Raw genomic sequence first — 21569 nt, forward strand, 5'->3', positions numbered from 1 at the left:
GTGACTTACCTGCCTCCCAGGGAGCTCTGAAGTTTAATGGACAATTAATGTTTGCAGAGTGCACTGAGCTCCTTGGATATCTCCATGCTAAATGTTATTAACAGGAGACATTCTACCCTTTTTATTTTCTAGCAAAAGCTAAAACTGCTTGAGAAAGTCCCCACAGGAGCTTTTGTACAGAACAAAAGTAACCATGTTATAGCAAAAAAATGTTGGATTACAGATGTCCTTGAAGTCTTTGCTTACTTTGGGCCCTAATGAAATTGATAAAAAAAAGAATCTCCTTGAATGCATACCAGAGATTTCATTTTTATTTACTTAACTTTTTTTGGAACAATCTTGATGGAATTGACCTTGAATGGGGGCTGGGAGAAGTCGCCTCTAATGAAAAGCCTTTGAGTTTTCTGTTTAGGATTCCTTCCTCTACTTTCCTGGACTGGCTTTTCCTTTTCTCCTTCCTTGACCCACAGTCTTTTATCCTGCGTTGTAACTGTATGGATCTACTCTCCGCCTTGCCACTGTGAAATGCTAATAGAGCTCAGGAGACAAAGGCACCTCTCTCTCTCACTCACTCACTCACTCACCAGAAGGAAGCATATTCTCTTGCTGCTGAGCAATTTCATTTGCATTGCAATGGGGCAAGCGGGCAAAGTCAAAATGGTCTATGGGGGTTTGAGTATATTTCTTTCTATGACAGTAATTCCCCAAGCACCTTTCTGTAACATTTCTCAAGCACTGATGTCTTCAAACATGATACTGCTGGGCTTTCCTCCTTCATTTAGGCCACATTTTCACAGGGTATTAATTTTTTGTACTCATACAGGGATTTCAAAGCGCTTGACAAGCATGGGTCGATTTATAAAACCTCATCACCCCCCTGTGAGGAATGTTAGTGGCATTTTATGGATGGGGAAACCGAGGCACAAAGCAATGAAGTGACATGCACAGCAAGTCACTGGCAGTGCCAGGAGCTGCACCCAGAAATGCTAATGCTCAGCCTCTGCTATGATCACCAGACACAGGCTTCCAATTAGGTGCAAGAAAAAAGCAGCTGGTCCCACAGATCTGAATGAAGCCGAACTCTAAATTCTTTTTGGTTAGCTAGTGAGAGAACTGAAAAGCACTGCCACATGCGGGGCCTACAGGCGTTCAGAAGGGACTGATATGCATGATCCCATGTGATGAAAATCCTAACCACCCAAACAAGAAGAAAATGCCAGAGCGAATGGAAATGAACAGCCTCGTTGGGACACGGGGTGCTTCTTTGGAAAGGAGACTGGATTTGTCACATTTTGCTTTCAAGCAGTCTGCACAGCCTCCTGTACGCTTCCCCCAGGGCAGCGTTGGACAGCAGCTGCATTGGGATGTCTGGAGGGCTCTGTGACAGAAGATCAGAGCCCCATTATTAACCAGTGATTGGTTATTCTGGCCTGTAACTTATTGACGGTGACAAGGGAAAAAAAAAAAAGAAAAGTCTGCTGAAGGCAGATGGCAAACTGTTATTTCCTGTGTCTGATCTAAGCAGTAATTAAAGTTGCATGTTCAAAGGAGGATTTATTTCCTGGGAAACTGAAATAAATGGTAATTTTTAATGAACGCCGAAAGGCTATTTGGAAACCCGGGTTATTTTATGCAGGGTGACAGAACGCTCAGAGCTCCATGTATTCTATGGCCAGTTTGGACACGGGTGGTAAAGCTGAAATCTGCAGCAGAGACATGTGACCATCTGATCAGTTAGTGTGTCCTTCCTCCCACCCCTTACTCCAATGCCCAGGTAAGAAAGAAAGGAAAAGCTACACAGGAAATACAGCTGGGGCAGAGGAACCAGCTGTCGGTGCAATGTTCAGGGCAGCTCCACTCTGTGACCCAGATTAGGACCATTAAACAACGGAAGTAGAGTCTGCTCCCATAGAATTCCTCCAAGAGCCCCACCAGAGGCTAGCACCGGGCAATTGGGGGGCATTAGTCTAGTTCTGTAGAGCCCACCTGCCAGGCTGAATGTAGATTCACAAAGTCCTGGGGTCTCAGTAAAGGTGGCCACCATCAGGTGACCTTCCCGTCCTGGTAGGTCTGCAGACTCAATAGCTGGAGAACCATTGTCCCAGGCTGCGCTCCAAGCAGGCACCTCTGATTTAATGGTGCTCGTTGTCCTTCGCTGGGGAGCGGGGCTCACATCAAAGCCCTATAATCGAAACATTCCCCTTGCTGACTTTGAAGGGAAATGAACATGCTCAATATATGGCAGAGTATCCCCGCCAGTGCACGGGCCCTTTGTAACAAAGGCTGCTGTGAACATGCATCGTACTGCATGTCCAATCAGCACAACCCCCAGTAGAGGGTGCACCGATGAATGGGAGGTGGGCAATGGTGGGCCACCAAGGATCAGCATTCGGCTAGGCAGCGGGGAGTCAAAAACCACTGAGCAAAACTCTTTGTGAGTCAGAGAGGGAGTGGCCCTATTCTCAGCGGAGGGGGTGGAGCCCGGATAGCCACCTGGCTCTGCTAGAAAGCTGTTAAAGGGGGAGTATCGCGCGAGCAGCTGAGTTCAGCATGCACCAGCTCTCCAGCCCCTCTGCAGGGAAGAAGACACCACAGGCAAGTAGCAATAACTATCCCGCATTAGCTGAACTCCAGCTGAGCAGCCGCGCTCCGGGGTTCCCGGAGTCATTGCTCTTGTTGAAAGAGGAGAGTTAGACACCTCTCCCGCTGCCTCCCCAGCAGACACACGCTGTCAGAGCCAAGAGCCCGGCGCGACGCTCTCTACCTTGCACCTGCGTCTGGTACACGATGAAGTACTCGGCGGTTCCGCAGCTCTCGAACTCCTCGCCGCCGCACTTCTGGGCGCACAGCTGCTCGTCCTCGCGCTCGTGGAGGGTGAAGAGCGTGGTGGGGAAGCCGCAGTGGCAGGAGGCCCCCCCCAGGGCTGCCAGCGGGTATTCCTGGGGGGAGCAAGGGACAGAGCCGCTCAGCCTGAGCAGCCTGCAGGAGGCTGGGATGTGCAGCCCGTTGCCGCCTGCCCGCTGCCACCCGCGCTCACCGGCTTCCTGATCCCCACCAACTCAGCTCCAGACATAGGGCCCATTTCTGCTGCCATCAGAGCTCAGGGCAAAGCTCCCATCATCTGCAGGGGCAGCATGGTCAGGCCCTTGCTTATTAACGCTGGGTCAGGGATTGAGTACAGCGGCCTGGGAAAGTGGTTCCTTTCGTTCTCCCAAGTTCAGTGGTTATCAAAGGGTCTGTCTACACTGTAGCTACACTTCAGCCTCCCGGCCCGTGTCGACTCACACTAGCTCAGCTGGGGTGTGAGTTTGGGGGGCTCACCCCAGCCACACGGCTATTTTTAGTGCGCTGGCTGGAGTCCTGCTAGTGCGACTCTGTCTAGCCGGGCTGGGAGGCTGCCTGACAGCCCTGGAGGCTGGAGTCTCTCCACAGTCACTTTGGAGGATGAGTATCCGGAGCTGGGTTTGGCAGCTGAGCTGCAGTTGTACTTGTCCAGAAGCTGCCCCACCCCTCCCAGTAAAACAGGAATAATGGCATTGGTGTTTGGGGGCAGTTCACAAGGCTTTGGGGTGACAGAAGCTTTTCCGTCTCTCTCTCATGACTCCTTTCTGGGTCAGGAGCTGGAAAAGTGCTGTGCATTACAAGCGTGACCGCTCCTAGCTAAATCCCAGGGGGGTAGGTTTACTCTTAGGCCCTGACTCTGCCCTGCGATCTGCACAGGCAGACTGCTCTCTATCTATCCATGGCACTTCGGTGGCCCCCATCACCGGAGCGCCTCACAATCTTTAATGCCTGCTATTGTCCCCATTGTACAGATGGGGAACAGAGGCACAGAGAGACTAAGGCCTAGATGCACAAAAGGAGTTAGGCACCCCAGTTTTGGCACCACTGCAATGTACAACCTGCCCCCCCCCCCCCCCCATCTGACCCTGTAGGTGTCCAAACTCACTAGGCATCTACATTTCCATGTTAAAAGGTCCATAAGCGCCTTTGCTGGTGCCACTGGGTGGGCCTTAGGAGACACCCCTCTCCTTGGCATCTCCCATTGGCTGTCTTGGCACACACCCCTCTCCACGCAGCGAGGGCTAATTCGGTTCAGGGCACACAGTGCTTTGTAAATGAAATGTTCGGTGGGCAACTTCCATTGTCAGCTGCACTCCTGCAAACCAGCAGTACCTCCACTGCAGCCATGAGCTCTGGAACCAGGCCTGGAGTGGAGCCGGGTGAGGGGCGAGGTGTTATTACTCCTTGCGAGCCCGTCACAGCGCTGCATCGCTAGCAACGGCAGCTTGGCTTTGACAGAAACCAACCCAACCAGGGTTCTAGCCTGTCCAGCGCCTCCTCGCCCAGCTGTGGCCCTGCATTCCAAACCACGGGGCTGGAAATTGCTGAGCTATTTGCGAGTGCAGGGTGTAATATATCTGGAGCTATGATACTCCTCTTAGAATCATGGCCTGATGCTGCTCTGGTAATTTGTGAGTTTGTCACCCAGAGTAAGGTTACTAAAAGCCCACAGACTGCATCTTCTGTGACCTCATTTGGATTTTAAAGTGCAGAGTTATGAGGGAACATTCAGAGCCTGACAGGCAATTTAACACCCAGGGCTGTGGCGGCGCTGGGTTAATCAAGGGGCTCGGTGCTCAGGATTTTATTTACACCTCCGAGAGCCAAGCTCTCAGGGGAGCAAGAACAAAGCAGGGCTGTGGTGTGGAGCTGCTGCTCTTGTACAGAGTGCAGGGAATCTAATGGTTTTTAGTGGGGCTCTCTGGTCTGTCGAGCGGCTGAGGGAGCATGTTCACTGGGGTAGAGATGGAGACACAGCCAGGGAAAGCTGCGGAGTCTAGATATGTTGTTTTCAAATCCCTTTCTTAGCCTCCCATTTGCCAGGCATCTGTTTGAGCTACGTCTGTCTATGGCACTGAAATGTGACAGCAGGGAGACCTCCAGTGTCAGCGGATGCAGGACGGGAGGGCCTCATTAGAGGGCAGCCATTTAAGCATATGTTTGGGCATCCTTAGAGCTCATAGCAACTAAGTCCCAGGAAGCCAGACAATGGAGTTTCATTGGTTCGTAACAGCGTATTATAAGGAACTCCCCATGCATGGCTCCCTGTTTTGGGGGTGGCGATGTAGCCCTATGTAAGCTATAGGGATTGTTTGGTGATGAACTCCCTGCTGCAGATGGTTCGACCTTTACGTGATTAACATCTGCAGTTACATGAGCTATCAGAAAAACGAACAATCCTGATGCTTCAGGACATAAACTGTGACCACAGCTGGGGTCAGGAAGGAAACTACCTTCCCCCATTACTATGGTACGGAATCTGCAGTTTCCTCTAACACATTCTACATTTTCCCATGTGGGGGTCAGGTTCTTGGCCACCAGTCTACTGCTGGAGGTGAAGCATTAATCTGTTATTTCTGGTCAGAGATCCATCAGTAAGTTTGCTTGTTTGCTTGTTTTCTTTCTTTCATTTTTTAAAAATTAACATTCAAATCCAATAGACTAAACCCTGGTAAAACTCTCACGGCACATGTTAACATTTGCGTGCTCCAGTATAGTAAAAGTCTGGCATGGAAGAGACCCTATGGAGTCATCTATATGGATTAAAGCATCGAGATAGGTAGTTGACCTTGTAACTGGCTGGCATAATGCTGCTACTTTCCCACCCAGATGTTTCACTGCTCAGCAAGACACTTGATTGGTGTGCAGTCTGGGCCAGAGAGACCCTACCCCAGGGGCCAAGTCTCAGCTGGTGTCAATGGGGCTACCCCCATTCAGTGTAGCCCCATTGACACCATTCAGTGTAGCCCCATTGACACCAAGGGAGCTACACTGAAGTAGAAGTCGATTCTCCCTCCCCCGAGGAGCAGAGTTGGGAGAAGGCGCCAAATTATCCCAAAGATGCAAGTTCAACCAATTCACCCTGCAGGCGCTGGGAACCCTGCAATTCCCAAGTCAGAACTGTGTCTGCGCAGGTTGGAAAAAGGCCTTGACAACGTGGCAGGGAGCCACCTAAGCAGGAGCTGTCCTTGCCCATGTTTTCAGGGCATTAAGGGAAAGAAAACAAGCTTTTGTCCAGCCCCACTCCTCCTTCCCTTCTTAGTCAGCTGCTGATTGTCCTGAGGGATGGGTTTGTCGTGGGTGATAGCAAGGAAATCTCCTTCATGCAGGGCTGAGGTGCAGCACCAGACAGAACGTCGACTGCCCAGAGGGCAGTATTCAGCTCAGCCTCTGTAGCGCTCTGGGTGAACATCCTCCCTCCGCCATCAAGCCCGTTTACTTGTTTGAATAAAATAAGAACCAGCAAGGGTGAAATCTGGCCCTGGGTTACCAGTGTGACCAAACTCATGAAGCCTAATGGCTCTTGGGTCATGGTTTGGGCTCATGGTCACCTAAAGGCTCTTGGGTAGCCTATGTCCAAAGCCTAGACAATGGGGTCTCCAGGATTATCAACCCCAGCCTTTGTTGGCAGTGTCAGCAGAGGGGCCAAGGATTGAAGAATAAGCTGCGTGACTCTTCAGTGGAACTATGGGACCATTCATGGCAAAATTCCCCCTCAAGGTTAAGCAGAGTTACAATTTGTTCTCTTGAAAGTCCTATGCCCCATCCTCCTCTCTTTGGGTCTCTTTCCCAAGGCCGCATTTTTTATTCAAGAGCCCCTTTCTTTTTCTAGATCTTCTTTCTCTTGCCCATGCACTTTCCCCTCCCCCGTCCCACAATTTCTCTGGCCCCACTCCTCCGTCCCCTCTCCTTCCCACCTCCGCCTCCCTCCACGGTCCTCCAGGATCATTGTTTTCTCTGCTCTCTTCCCCTCGGGACACACATTCCAAGGTCGGGAATACACACTTTTCCTATTCCCCTCTCCAGTCCAGTGAGAAGAAACTTGCCCAGCAACCTCAAGAACATGGGTAGGAACTGACCCCGACCCAGACCCTCAGCTGGTGTAAATCAGCCTTGCTGCATTCGCTTCAGTGGAGTGATGGCCACCACAGCAGCTAAGAATCTGTCCCGCCATTTTAAAACGGGAAGCAGTGACTTGTTGTTTAGAAACAGTGGCGTCAAATCCTGACACTGCCGGGCCAACCGCATACAAATCTCCCAGAAAGTCCATGCATAGGATTTGTACAGGTAAAGCTTCCGCCAGGGGATAAAACCCTGGCAGGTTACAGATTAAGCAAAAGGAGAAATTTAGTGATCCTCAGCATGGCCTTCTCCTGGGATTTAGAACCTACTTTTCGTTGGGCAAAGATACAAGCTGTAAATTTCACCTCTTGTAGTTTGGACACAAGCAATTATTACATTACGCTGGATTAAAATGGATTGAGTATGATTTTTAACATAACTATTCTGAAGCAAATGCAGAGCTCTGGAAGGACTCTTAGCTTGATCCTTCCCCACTTGCACCCGTGTTACACCAGTCACTTCCTTGGCTCTGGTGAGGTTATTCCTGATTTACATCATTGCAAACTGGAGGTGTGTGCCGGGTCCTTCGCTTAGAGCCCCATTCGCTTCTCCTACTTACCTTTTCAGTGCAGAAGTCCACACACTTGTCCACAGACATGTTCAGCATCACCCCAGTCACAGGCAAAGCTAAGGAGACGTTGTCCGGCCGGTGGAAGCATCCGCGGAATATCGCACTGCCATCTGGAACAGAGAGAGCTGGTTAGTAAAGGTCCATGTGACACGGAAGATGGAAAGTCTGGTTCACTGGCAACAATGGCTGTAGTGCAAAGAGACATGAGTCGAGACTCTCTGAGAGCCTTTCATGGTCTTCTCCACCTGCTGCCACCCATCCCACCACGAAACCTGGGCAATCAATCCACCCAAACCCAGTCCTTCTGGCTGCAAACGCTATCCTCAGTGACAGTAATCTGACCCTCCTCCCAACTGAACAAACCCTCCTGACTGATGCAAAGAGCCTCCACTCCAAATCCTCCTCCACACAAAGGCATGAGATAGGTTATAGACCCTTGCCACGCATGCCGGTTCCATGCAGTTCCCTACCACCTCGGGCTAGTTCCATGAAGAGAGGGCCAATATGAATGAGTCTGCAACCACCTACATATCTCTAACAGACCAATGGTCAGTGTCTGGCTGGTAACAGGGCTGGCTATCATTGAACTCATCACGATCTGAATCCATGGTGAAAGGCTCCAATCCCTCGAGCAATCTTGTCTCTTCACTACGGCGGATTTATCAAGGACCCTTCCCCTTATTCTCAGGAAACGATCCAACTTTCATGACAATTTTAAGTTAAAGAAGCCTCTGGTACAGTAAAGGAGCCAATTCTAACTGAATGCCATTAGCTGTACTCTGAGAAAGCACCTAGAACATTACCCGGAAAAATACTCTTTGCTGCCTTGAATAAAAATGCACCAGTTGACATGCAAACGCCTCATGTTTGTACTGAGAGGTTATCCGGAAAACAAACAGCAGCACAACTCAATGAGACTTTCTTTGCTGTTTAATTCCTTATCCTCTGTTCTATGCATTGTTTCTTTGTCTCTTGCTCTACAAGGAGAGTATTGAGCAGCCTGATTAAGGATTATTGCTTCCGGACACCAGAGCCCCTCACTCAGCTACTCTGTGCTTTTCTCCAGCCAGCCTAGAAAGGGTGTCAATTGGAATGCCATGCTGGAGGAGGAAGACGTATCTCCCCGGGCTCTGAGCTGTTTGAGTGCACCCACTGGCATACACTTACATGTTAGCCTGGCACTTTGTGTCTAATCTCCATCATTTCACGAAGGCAGGGTGAATCTTGGAAAGTCTCTGGCCTGATTTGCTTGAAGCCAGAGACGACCCGTGACTGTCAATAATGGGGGGGGGGAGGGGCAGAGTGAGGGCAGCCGGCTTCAGCGGTGATACTGAGCATGCTTAGTCCATGTGAGCATGCTCAGTACAAGGCAAACAGCAAATCTGGGGGGGATGACATGACCCTGCATGCCCGCCCCCATGCATCACCGTCACTTGAAGCCCTGCTCCTCCCATGGGTACTCAACATACTTGGCTGAGTTCCTTTTTTTTCTCTCCCTTGTCGTCCTCCATCACTTGCTGGCCACTTTTAACCCTCTCTCCGGCTCTTTGTTTTTTAATATCTCTATCAGCAAAATGATGCTGTTGGGTTGCTGGGATTTTGAAAGCCCAAGTGACATCGCCAGGGAAAACATGCATCAGGCAACTCATGGTTGCCATGGACCTCTCTCCTCCTGTTTCTAGCTTTCTGGGTTGAACTCCTGCATGATGACAATCTAACCCAATAAGCGAATCCATTTGTACGGATCTTTGAAAGAACAACAGCTCCTTTCAACTGAGGTTTCAGAAGCAAAGTGCATTTTGTAGTGTCCTGTATGAAAGGTCAGGGTGTTCTGCTGTCTGAGTGTTCTGTTTATTCTGATGCGTTTTTAGAACAAACATCTGCAGTGGTCATCCCTAAAAAATCAACATTTGCCCCCAGTGACCATAGTGTGGTAGCTTACATACCCCAGTATGAACGTATACATGGCAGAGAAAATGGCTCTGGTGTCTCAGATATTGTATGTTATGAATTTCCACACACAGAAACCAGCCAACCAGCTTCAAAGTTGAGCTGGGCAAAATTGTTTGACCAAAACTTTTTTCAACGAGAAACACAGATTCGGTGCCACTGAACATTCTGTGAATTCATGTCCGTTTTGCTGAATTGTTTCAATCAGAATAAAAAAAAACCCTACAAAAATAAATTCTGGAAACAGCATAACATTTCATTTCAACATTTTCAAAATAAAACGTTCTGATTTTTCAATTTGAAGTGACTTTTTGTTTAGAGATTTCCTTTGTTTAGTTTAATAAATTCAAAAACATCTTCACGTGCTCAAATTTGATGCGAAACATTTCATTCAACTGTAAATGAACTTTTCCCCAACTTTTTAATTTGCCAAAAAAAAATTTTTTTTAATGCAATTTTGGTTTGACCCGAAGTGATTTTTCTCCTGTTTTTGAATTGCCAGTAAACCAAAAAATTATAGGGGCTGAACCTTGCCGTTCTGAGAGTGTGGAAGACCTCCTGGCTTGAAGTGGTTTCCAGTTTGGTACAATAGCTCTCAGCTCAGCACCCCCACTATACCCATTGGTCCAGCCCCCATGCAAAAAATCCATTATTCATACACTTTTACTTACAACTAAAGTGGCTGCTAGTTTAGATTAAGGAAAAACTCGGTGAGTGAATAAAAATAAACAAGAGAAACAGAGGGAGCACAGTGTATGTGCCTCACGGTAACAGGCTGCAGCGACTCTGAGAACAAAATGGCTGATGTTTTGGAAATATAAAGAAGCAGTACACAGAAAACGAAGTCATCCCAGGTACATGGCTGCCTACGCCACATGACAGTGGGGTAACTGTTGATTAAAACTGACTTTATAATGGAAACCTGCCGTAGGTCTGTATCAACTGGTTTTGCAGCGAAGAGTCTTAGCTTACCAGAGTATGCTGGCAGCAAAGCATGGCTTGGAGTACTACACTCCCTTCTGGTCTCAGAGCAATACCAGTGCCATGAACAATTTGTGAGTGTTCATTTGCATTTTTCTAATTTGATTTCTGCTGGCTTTCCTGTGGGACAGCCTGGCAAAAACCCCAAACCATTCCTCCCGGGGATCTTAGACACATCCAAGTATCACCGTAAATGATCATTCACCTGACTGGATAGATTCTCTCTCTCCCTTTGACATTTAAGTACTTGCTAATGAGCCCCACAAGTCTAGGGCTTAAAGATGAAGGGAGGCTGAATACAATGAATACGAAATTACAGGCAAGATTCACAAAAGCCTTAAAAAGTCAGAAAGAGATCAAAAACCCATTTCTGACTCATTAAAGAAACACTCTGCATTCACAGATGCCTCTGCCTTTCTGTCTCTCTCTTCTTTCCCTCTCCTTTGGCTGTGTTACAGTTCATCCGCCTGTCCAAATCACTTAATAAGGTTACACCCCTTCCATTCACAACCCTGGCTCCATTTATGCAAAGTGGGTCATTATTATCTCGAAGGGAGGTTATGGGTTTTCCAGGCAGCAAAAGTGATCTGCTGAAGTCACCTTGCACTTAGAACATGCACCGGTGAATTACTTTCCTGAAATGGGGAAATTTCCCTCAAGGAACAGTCAGTATTTTGGACAAAGTCTGGTGTTTAGAGCAGCAGTGAACTGGAAGGCAGGACTCCTGGGTTTCAAGTCCAGCTTCTGCCACAGATTTACTGTGCAACCTTGGTCAAGTCACTAGGTGTAAAATTGCCACCATCACTGATCACCCACCTAGGAAATGTGAGTTTCAAGTTGATGGCATCCCTTTAACAGCCGATTAACACCCAACAAACAATATCAGACCAAACCAAGCAGCCATTGCGCCTCCAGAACCTTCATGCTGGTTTCTGATCGTTTGTTTCTACTGCTGCCTTTTAAGGTACAACCCAAGCTCGATTGTACCTGCCCAGCAGATGTAGGTAGGAAGCTGGGATTTAACCCCAAACCATCACACCTTTTTTTCTGGGCTCAGCATGACCTTCCTCTAGGGAAGTCACTGCGATGCAGGAGTATCACAAGGGGGGTCTCCTCCAGAGGGCACCAAAGGACCTACCCTACATGGTGACACCCCTGAAAACAAACAAGACATATACATTTACTGAACTACATTATTAGATAGTTGGGCCAAAGACAGCAGATGCATTCCTTTAGATGTCAAGTGACTAGCTAATTATAAGACAGGCAGGGCCTCTAATCCAGATCTGAGGCCGCTATCAGTCAACCTGTGGAACTCCTTGCTACAGGATGTTGTGAAGGCCAAGACTATAACAGGGTTCAAAAAAGAACTAGATAAATTCATGAAGGATATGTCCATCAATGGCTATTAGCCAGGATGGACAGGAATGGTGTCCCTAGCCTCCGTTGCCAGAAGCTGGGAATGGGCGACAGGGGATGGATCACTTGGTCTACACTGGGGGGGGAGGGATCGATCTAAGATACGCAACTTCAGCTACGAGAATAGCGTAGCTGAAGTTGACGTAACTTAGATCGACTTAGAATCACTTACTTCGCGTCCTCGCGGCGCGGGATCGATGGCTGCCACTCCCCCGTCGACTCCGCTTCTGCCTCTCACCGTGGTGGAGTTCCGGAGTCAACGACAGAGCAATCAGGGATCGATTTATTGCGTCTACACTAGACACAATAAATCGATCCCCGATAGATCGATCACTACCCGCCAATCCGGTGGGTATCCTTGGTGATTACCTGTTCTGTTCATTCCCTCTGGGGCCTCTGGCATTGGCCACGGTCGAAAGACAGGATACTGGGCTAGATGGTCCTTTGGTCTGACCCAGTCTGGCCATTCTTATGTTCTTACGTTCTTATATAAAACCTACCACATCGGGAAATCCCTGTAATAACTAGTCCTCGTCAACAAAAACATGGGAGAACGAATCCTTTGTGATATTAAAAAATGGACATCCCTTGAGTAATTAAACACCTTTCTGCTCCATTAGAGACGGTCGGCGGGGAAAGAGGGCATTGATCAGCAAGCTGTTACAGGCTACCTGGGCCCAGAGGTACGCTCAATGAATTGAAAGGGTCTAACTTCCCGTGGACCAATCAGATGGTTCTTTTAGTGACTATTGGCTACTCTCATAATCAGCTAATTCCACACTGTGTCTGGATTCCTGCGCAGCACCCAGGTGTACAAAGCTTGTATTACATATGGAATCAGAATGCAAGTCTCAAATAGTTTCAGTGCAGTGTCACTTGCAAATTGCAAATTCTGCCCTTCCTATTGATGGTTATTATGGTAGGTGCCTCCGAGCCCCAGTCAAAGCATCAGGGTCCCATTGTGCCAAACAAATAAAGAAGGCAGGCCCTGCCCCAGAGAGAAGTATCAGGCAGGACACAACAGATGGATCAAGCAATCAGACAGGGTGGGGAGACTGAAAGACTAGGTACCTTTACTGACTAGTGGAGCGAACAATCAGTGTGCCCGCCAGGGTATGATTTAGCACAGGCCACCTGCACCGCCGAGTGACGGGGTGAGGAACTGCACCTTAACAGGGCATAGAAATCCCCCTCAGAGCCTGTGCTTCCAATTGTTCCTGCGGGCTCAGCTACCTCGGTGGCTGGCACAGTAGAGAAGACAGAGCGCATCACCAATGCCCCGATAGCACATGGGTCTCTCGTAGGAATCTCGCCACCACTCACGCCTGCTTCCCATATGAGTGCATCCTGCGACCTCCTTGTCTGCTCTGGCACATGATCTCCCAGCTGGCTGGAGAAGCCAGACACTGCTTGGTAGTGGGCTGAGATGCCAGCTCAATTTTCCAGCCGGCTGAACCTGGCCTCCCTCCTCCTCACGGAGACGACCTGGCTTTTGACCGCTCTCCTGAATCGGCCACGACGTCTCTCCAGAGCCACCTCCAGCCTTTGCTCTTTCATGAGCATTTCTTTTTCCTGAGATCTAAAGCACCCTCTGGAGTGAGCTCATCGGATTGAAGTTCTTTGCAGTGGAGGTGACCAGAATTTCACATCCCTTTGGAAGCTCATCGACCAACCTCATTAGTCAAGTGGCTGATGCATGGCCACTTGGTTAATACTTCCTTTCCAAGCATGGTAGGCCTTCTCCATGGGAGACTGCTGACGTGAAGGACTCTTAAAGGACACTGAGAACATTCTGCCAGAGAGAGATTCCTATCTGTTGTCAAAGGCAGGAGGGTGAAGTGGGGAGCCTAGCCCTTTAATTCATGGCATTTCACCGCATTTCAGGAGACACTTACTGCAGAAGGAAACTTCATACTTCCATAGCCCCTTTCATCTCATTACGGCTCTTCTGGTACCTCCTAAAGGGCCCAGTTGAGATCCCAATGTGCTAGATCCTGTCCATACCCTTAGAGCGAGAGAGTCTTTGTCCCAAAGGACTTTCAATCTAAACAGACAGACAAAGGAAGTACAGTCACCCCCACGTTATGGGTGGGGCACTAAAACACACACAGATTAAGCAACTTGTCCAAGGTCACACAGGGAGTCTGTGGCAGAGCCAGGGACTAAACCTAGATCACTTGAATCCCAGGTTGTCTCTTAACCAAAAGAATGTCCTTCCTCTCTGCTGCATCCTTACAGCACTTTATAGCCCTGTGAATGAGGGGAACACCCCACCTGGAAGATAGGTAGAATTATCCCCATTGTGAGGTGGGGAAACAAAGGCAGAGAAAAGTTACAAAGCCACATTTTCACTGAAGGGTTCAGTCTATCAGCAGTGTTTCCTTCGCCATTTCAGTCCACAGACAGGGATCAATTCCTACACATCCTCTTCCATCTGCTTCCCCTCCCCCACAAACCCCTCAGATTCTGTGCGCCCGGAGAGCATTTTCTGTGTCCTATTATGATAACGATCTGCTGTCGCCTAATGGCTGTGAAGCTAGATTTGCTAATGGCATTTGAATGAGTCATTTTGAGCTACGACAAAACAAGGGCAAAAGCAATTTGCCGGAATGAGCTTCGTTCCTTCTGCGTGAGGCTTTCCAGTGAGACTCACATTGCTGCATTTTGCTGGTTGCTTATGACACAAAACAGGAGCGAAAGCCCAGGAGCAAAGTCTGTCTCTATTTTTATCCTCTCCTGGGATACCCACCGCGTTGTGCCTGGGGACAGTGGGGCAGGAAGCACTTCAGTTTCTGTCTCTTCTCCTGGACCTGCCCTGACCCTTTGTCAGGGAAACAGGTGATCCTTGTTCATCCGAATGTCACCCTTTGCGTGTGGGGAGCTTGTTGCCTGAGGAGCAAAGAGATTTCCAGGGCTCCCCCCCCAGCAGCCAACTGACAGTCCATGTCTCATGTGGTTCTCCCAGTCCATGTTATAAATGCTCAGGAGCTGATCAGGGACTAATGGAAATGCCATCACCACTGCAGTAGAAGAGAAGCTATATTTGCCCTCCAAGGCTGATTGAGCAACGGCCAACAGGGATGCCAAGAGAAAGCTGTTGATTCAGAATGGAGACCAGAGGGGTCTCCAGTTGGTGAAGACGGCAACGTTTTCACAGAGAATCACTCTCCTAAAGGGGCTGGAGCAGCAGGTGACGTTCTCACAGAGCAACCTGCTGAATTGGATCCTCAGAGCCGGAGACCAGGTGGATTCACTGTCTGGGCATCCCAACATCTTTGGCCAGCACAGTCCAGCTCTGATTGTTACAGACTGGCGGGCTTTGAGAAAGTTTGCCTCTACAGCTCTAAGTTCCCAAAAGATTCAGGTTTGCTGGACAGACAGACATTCAAGCTGGTTCTTATATTATTCAAATGGATGCTCCAATCTCTAATAGAAGTAATAATGCAGAAAAGGCAGGAGAGTTCAGCTAACAGTTCTGTTTTGTAATTGGGAAAAAACAGACAATGTCGTCATATTAACATATGATGATTAAATACTTTCCCTTCTACCAGTAACTAAAGACGATATTCAGCTGCAGCTCCTGAAATTAAACATTCCACGGGCATCCAATAGTTTAAAAAGAGATTGCCAAGGAACTGTTTGAATCATCAGTGTTGTTTCGATAAGTCTTAGAACGCTGGGGAAGTTCCAGAAGTCTGGAAGAAAGCTAACGTTGTGCCAATATTTAAAACGGGTAGACAGGATGACCTGGGTTATTATAGGCCTATCAGCCTGACATAGATCCCAGGCGAACTAATGGAATGGCTGATATAGGACTGACTAAAAAGAATTAAAGGAGAGTACTGTAATTAATGACAATCAACATGCGTTTATGGAAAATAGACCTTGTCAGACTAACTGGATATCTTTTTTGATGAGATTACACATTTGGCGCTAAAGGTGTTGATGGAATATACTTAGGCCTTGTCTACACTAATGAGTTTTGTCAGCAAAAGTTATGCCACGTTAATTAAATACACGCTTTAATTAAAACCGCTATTGCACGTCCACACTAGCTCCTTGTGTCGGCGGGGTGCATCCACACTAACAGCCCTTGCATGGACACAGAGAGCAGTGCATTGTGGTAGCTATCCCACTGTGCAACTGGCCGCAGGGTGCTTTGGGAAGGGTTTGCAATGCCTCATGGGGCAGGTATAGCGTCACATGATGCAGGTTTCTCCTCCCATCCTTCCAGGGGCATCCAAGTAGATTGTCAGCCGCTTTTCAACTGAAATGGGGGGGGGGGAGACAGTGGTGTGTCTGGGGCAGGGGAGACAGCAGGCTGACTGATCTATCCTGAGGCAGGGTGAGGGGGACACCCTCCCACCCCCACATCAGCCCCTGGCTCTCCTTGGCACATTGGTCTCTCCTGAAGCAGCCCGCTCTGCCTGCTTGTGATTCTGTGCTTGGTTCTGTGATTCCCTCCGAGTTCTCCCACAGCCTCCTCATCTGTGGGGAGCAGCATCCAGAGCTGCTCTGGGAGCTCTCCGTGCTGAGGATTGTCAAAGCAGCGCAGGAGTCAGGTCCCTCCCCCCCTCCGCCTCCCTGCAGCAGCAATCTGCCTGCCGCTGTGCAGGGCACAACAGAAGCCCTCCATGATTTGCTCTTTGTTCCCCAAAGGGAGCAGCGCACTCAGCTGTCAGATACTTCCCGCAACTCGGAAAGGGGAGGGGCGCATGCCTGCAGGGCAGCGGAGATCAAACCAGTGAGCAGAGCGGTCACGGCAGGCATTGTGGGATACTGGGGGAAGCCAGTTCTGTCGACAAAACAAACAGCAGAGTCTGCACGGACGCTCGGTTGCTTTAACTTTGCTACAAAAAGCTTTATGCCTCTTGTGGTGGTGGTTTTATTTTGTCGGCAAAACAGCAGAGTTTTGCCGCCAAAAGTAGCTTTGTAGTGTGTGCACCTCCCCTGTTCGTAGTGTAGCGTAGACAAGGCCTCAGGCGTTTGACTTGGTACCATGTGACATTTTCATTAAGAAACTCGAACGGGCCAAAATAAACATGACACACATCCAATGGATTCAAAACTGGATGACTGATAGGCCTCAAAGAGTAACTCTAAAAGGGGGATGACTTTGTTGCCCGTGGGGTCCTGCAGGAATCAGTTCTTAGCCCTCTGCTCTTTAACATTTTTATCAATGATGTGAAAGGAAACTTAAAATCATCACTGATGAAGTTTGCAGATGACACAAAGATTGGGGGAAGTGATACATAATGAAGAGGGCAGGTCATTGATACAGACGATCTGGATCACTTGGTAAGCTGGGCACAAGCAAACAATAGGTATTTTAATACAGCTAAATGTAAAGTCGTACATGTAGGAACGAAGAATGTAGGCCATACTTGCATACGGGGGGACTCTATCCTAGGGAGCAGTGACTCTGAAAAGGACTTGGGGGGTCGAGGTGGTTAATCAGCTGAACGTGAGCTCCCAGGGCTAATGTGATCACTGAAGTACAAATGGGAATCTCGAGTAGCAGTGGGGAGATTATATCCCCCTGTATTTGACACTGACTGCTCCTGGAATACTGCATCCAGTTCTGGTGTCCACAATTCAAGATGCTTGTAAATTGGAGAGGGTTCAGAGAAGAGCCAGGAGAATGATTAAAGGATTGGAAAACCGGCCTTATAACGACAGATGGAAGCAGCTCAATCTGCTTAGTTTAAGACAGAGAAGTTTAAGGAGTGACTTGATCACAGTCTAGAAGTGTCTACGTGGGGAACACTTCTGGCTAGCAGACCAAGGTATAATAAGATCTAGCGGCTGGAATTTGAAGCTAGACAAATTCAGGCCTGGTCTACACCTAAAATGTAAGTCAACCTAAGGAAGTTGCACAGAGCTGTGAAAAATTTCACTCTCTGAGCACTGCAGTTCGGTCGACCTAACCCTCACCGTAGAGGTGGCTAGGTCAACCAAAGGATTCTTCCGTCAACCTAGCTACTGCCTCTTGGAGAAACACCCCCCCTCCATCTGTTGTTGTAGGAAGTGTGCACTAGCACAACTGCAGCATTGTCACTGTGCCGCTGGAGCGGCTGTGCTGTAGACACCCTCAGACTAGAAATAAGGCACAGAGGGGGATTTAAGCAGGGGAGCAATTTACCAACTGGCACTTTTTCCGTCAAGATTGGGTATTTTTCTAAAAGATCTGTACCAGGGCAAAGGGGAATTAATTCAGGGATGTTCACTGGCCTGTGTTGTATAGGAACGATCACAGTGGGTCCTTCTGGCTTTATAAGCTATGAAATAACATCTGAATAAAACACTCATTCCATCCAGGAATAGCTCAGCCCGGGAGGAACATTTTGCTGCAGGCAACACTCGTACAGATAAAATCAAATCCGGAAAGTCCAAGGTAACCTGATGTGAAGATCATACCTTAGTACAACCTCAGCTATCACCTTATCAGCACACTACAAACAAGCTGTTCTTCAGATCTCATGTATTGGCCTGAGACTGTCAGGAGACATGGGTTCTTTCCCCAGACCTGCCACAGGCTTCCCGAACAAGTCACTTCCGATTTCCGTGACTCAGTTTCCCCCCTGGAGAAATGGGGATGATCATTCTGAGTTACCTTACCGAGAGGGCTTAGGAGTCTTAATTCAGTAGTACTTGAAAAGCTATCTGAGATCACCAGATGGAAAGTGCTATAGGACACTTCTGTGCTGTAACCGCTGTCTATCATACAGACCAATATTATTTCATTGTTTCCATCTGCTCCCCTGTCCGTCTGTTTCCATCTGTTGTCTCTTGTCTCACACTCAGATTGGAAGCTCTTTGCAGCAGGAACTGGCTTTCTGTGCTGTGTTTGTACAGGGCCTAGCACAATGGGGGCCTGGCCGATGCCTGGGGCCGCTAGGTACCACAGTAGCACAAATAGTCAATAGTATAGACAACTTGTAGGGCCACCTCAAATAATAAGTAGTAACATCAAAGTGGAATCCATTATCTATTATTATCTGTTGCTAAACCAGTCTGACTTGTAGATGCAAGTCATTTGAGATCCGTATGCTCCATGCTGCTCACATTCCAGCCAGGCACTGTCTGCCCCAAACAAGAACGATTATGCCTCTGTTTTCAATCCGAGAAATCAAATCGTTTGGCATATTTACCAAGCAATCACTCAGGAAGACTTTGGTCTGCCTGGCAGGAATGAACTAATTAGCCAGGCTCACTGCATAGCCGGTGCTGGCTTCATTATGAAAGTCCTGTAAGTATGCAATGCGATTCAGACAGTCCATTTCACAGCTCTTTTGTAATACTGCAAATAATCCTGACATCTGCAACTCAGCATTAAGGTTAATGAGGTCTGACAGGTCCATGCTGACACACCTTTACTGTAAATTAATAACACAGCTTCTCTGAGAGAACGTCAGCTCCCCAAGACTCTCTCTCTCTCCCCACTCCTCTGTTTCTGGCAAACGCTAATGCCAGCTCACTGCAAGGGAAAGGCCCTTTGATTATAAGAAGTGTCCTATAGGTTTGTAACATCTTTAACGTTTCAGGACAGCTGCTGAGGGGGATGCGCCGATGCTGCAGTTTTAATGGAGAGCATTTCACCACTTACAAGGGAAGACACAAACGAGCACAAGGTTGCTGCGGACTTTGCTTTGGACAACAACAGTGGGATGCGCCGAAACAAGCAAAGTGCACATCACTGGGCAATGCAGGCATTCTCCCACGTTTTCACTGGGCGGACCACATTTCGACACTCAGATTGTCTCAGACACTTTCCCTCTCATCCGCCACCCCATAACATCCCTGTGGCAACCGCGAAAACGTCACAGTAGGGAAACAGTGAATGGATTTTGAGTTTCTTTTAATGCAGGTTAGCCGCTGGGAGCCAGCACCATGTGACCAGCTGGTTCTCCGAGTGCCCTGCTGTCCATGGTTCCACACTCTGAGAACCTCTGTTGTGAATCGAATGGGCTGCTCCCTTGGGCAAGTGACCTGGCCTTTTTTGATCTCAGCCAGGCCAGGCAGAGAACTGGGGAAAAATCAGGCCCTGCCTGGAAACACAATGAGAGGCAACGGAGTGCCAGGGAGTGGGCACTGGAGTGGTGTTCAGGAGACCTACATTCTGTTCCCACCTCTGCTGCTGACCTGAGCAAGTCTCTCACCATTTGGCTGTCTTGCCTAAGGTGCATTAGAGATCATTCTGCACTTGTTCTGAGGCCACGGCCCTTGCCTCCTCTCATAGACCAAAAGTGACCACCAGATCATCTCAGCTGACCTCCGATCACAGCCCACCAACACCCCCGTCCCAACACCTGCACACTAAAGCCAACACCCAAACTGAGATGAAAGTTTTACCGCTCTTCAGATTTCTGCTTCTACAACTGCCCCATGGTACTTGATATTAATATGGAATCTTGTTCTCCTGTAGTTCAAACCCCAGGGCTTCCCAGTGCCCAGATCTACATGTTAGCCACGTACTGCCTTGTATCTTTGTAAAGGTTCCTTTCAAGAAAAAAAATCTGGCATGTAGTTCATCACAGAAAGCACACGGCATCGAGTTTTCTTCTTTTCGTTATTTGTTGCTAAATTATGCCAGTGAAGTCAATCCATCCTTATTAAAATGATTATGGCAAGACCCCAGTTGGAGTAATTTGACGGCTGCTGCACACTTTACCATCACAACGACACCGTTCTTGGCAGCTTCCGCCAAAGAGTGTCAGAAAAAAGGCTTAGAATGGGGGGTAATTACAGTATTATGCAACTTAACTGGAAGCCAAAAGGAGTCCCTTTAAGAGAGAGCGAGAGAGAGCATGTGTTCAAAGGAGAGCGGAATGGAAGTCCACTCATTCCTTTCTGGAGCCCGTGTATATTCTTCATCTCCTAGAGGAACAGCAAGTGCCCACGTTCAGTTCTGATGCCCACCCACAGCTCCGCAGGCATCATTTCTGCAGGACAAATGGAACAACATGACATTCCTAATTCAAAGGTCTCTCCCTCCTTGCGGGATGAAGAGGAATTAAAGGGCCTGTGTCCAGATTTTGACTTCAGGCCAGGTTAAATCCTGAGTAACTCCCCTCAAGTTACTCCAGATACACATCAGTGTCTCTGAGCTCAGAATCTAGGACCAGCAATGAGCGCCCCTCCTTATCTTTCCTTGTGAAGAATGACAAGAGCAGGTAAGAGCAGAGCTCCCCAGTGGCAAACCACTCGATCCATCACCCTTTCCAGACTCCTGAATGACAGAAGAGAATAATAACACTTTGCTCTTCTACAGTGCTCGTCCTCTGTGGATCTCCAAGCACTTTACAAAGGAAGGTGGATATCTTTAACCCCAGTTTACTGATGGGGAGCAGAAAAATTAAGAGATTTGCCTCAGGTCAGCAGCATGAACAGAACCGAGGTCCCCTGATTCCCAGTCTAGTGCACTATGCACTGGACTAGAAGATTAACTGGGGCTTTAGGAAAGCATGTAAGGGGGGGTTCCAGGGCTCATCAAACCCTCCCCCCCATCTCCTCTTTTCCCCGGTTTATGGCTCAAAGTTGCCCAGCACTCGTACGAGGAACGTGGGGGGAGGCGAAGCTTGGAAAAGAGAAAGTGGCCAGGCAAAGTTGATGGGAAGAATATAAAGTTCCCCTTTCTTTATAGTAGAAGGACACAGAATGGCTGCTTGAAGTGGCCCTACAT

General features: G+C 48.4%; 1 protein-coding gene across 1 annotated transcript in view; it reads right to left on the reverse strand.

Moving 5' to 3' along the window:
* WSCD2 (WSC domain containing 2) overlaps window positions 1-21569 on the reverse strand; it is a 134630-nt gene that overhangs the window by 29094 nt on the left and 83967 nt on the right. The window contains exons 5-6 of the mRNA XM_024196260.3: window positions 7526-7647; window positions 2765-2939 (exon numbers count right to left, since the gene is read on the reverse strand). Of these exons, the coding sequence (XP_024052028.1) occupies window positions 2765-2939; window positions 7526-7647 (297 nt within the window). The remainder of the gene's footprint in view (window positions 1-2764; window positions 2940-7525; window positions 7648-21569) is intronic.

The sequence above is a fragment of the Terrapene carolina genome, unplaced genomic scaffold (assembly GCF_002925995.2).
Source record: "Terrapene carolina triunguis isolate 2854851 unplaced genomic scaffold, T_m_triunguis-2.0 Scaffold234, whole genome shotgun sequence".
NCBI classification, from domain to species: Eukaryota; Metazoa; Chordata; order Testudines; family Emydidae; genus Terrapene; species Terrapene triunguis.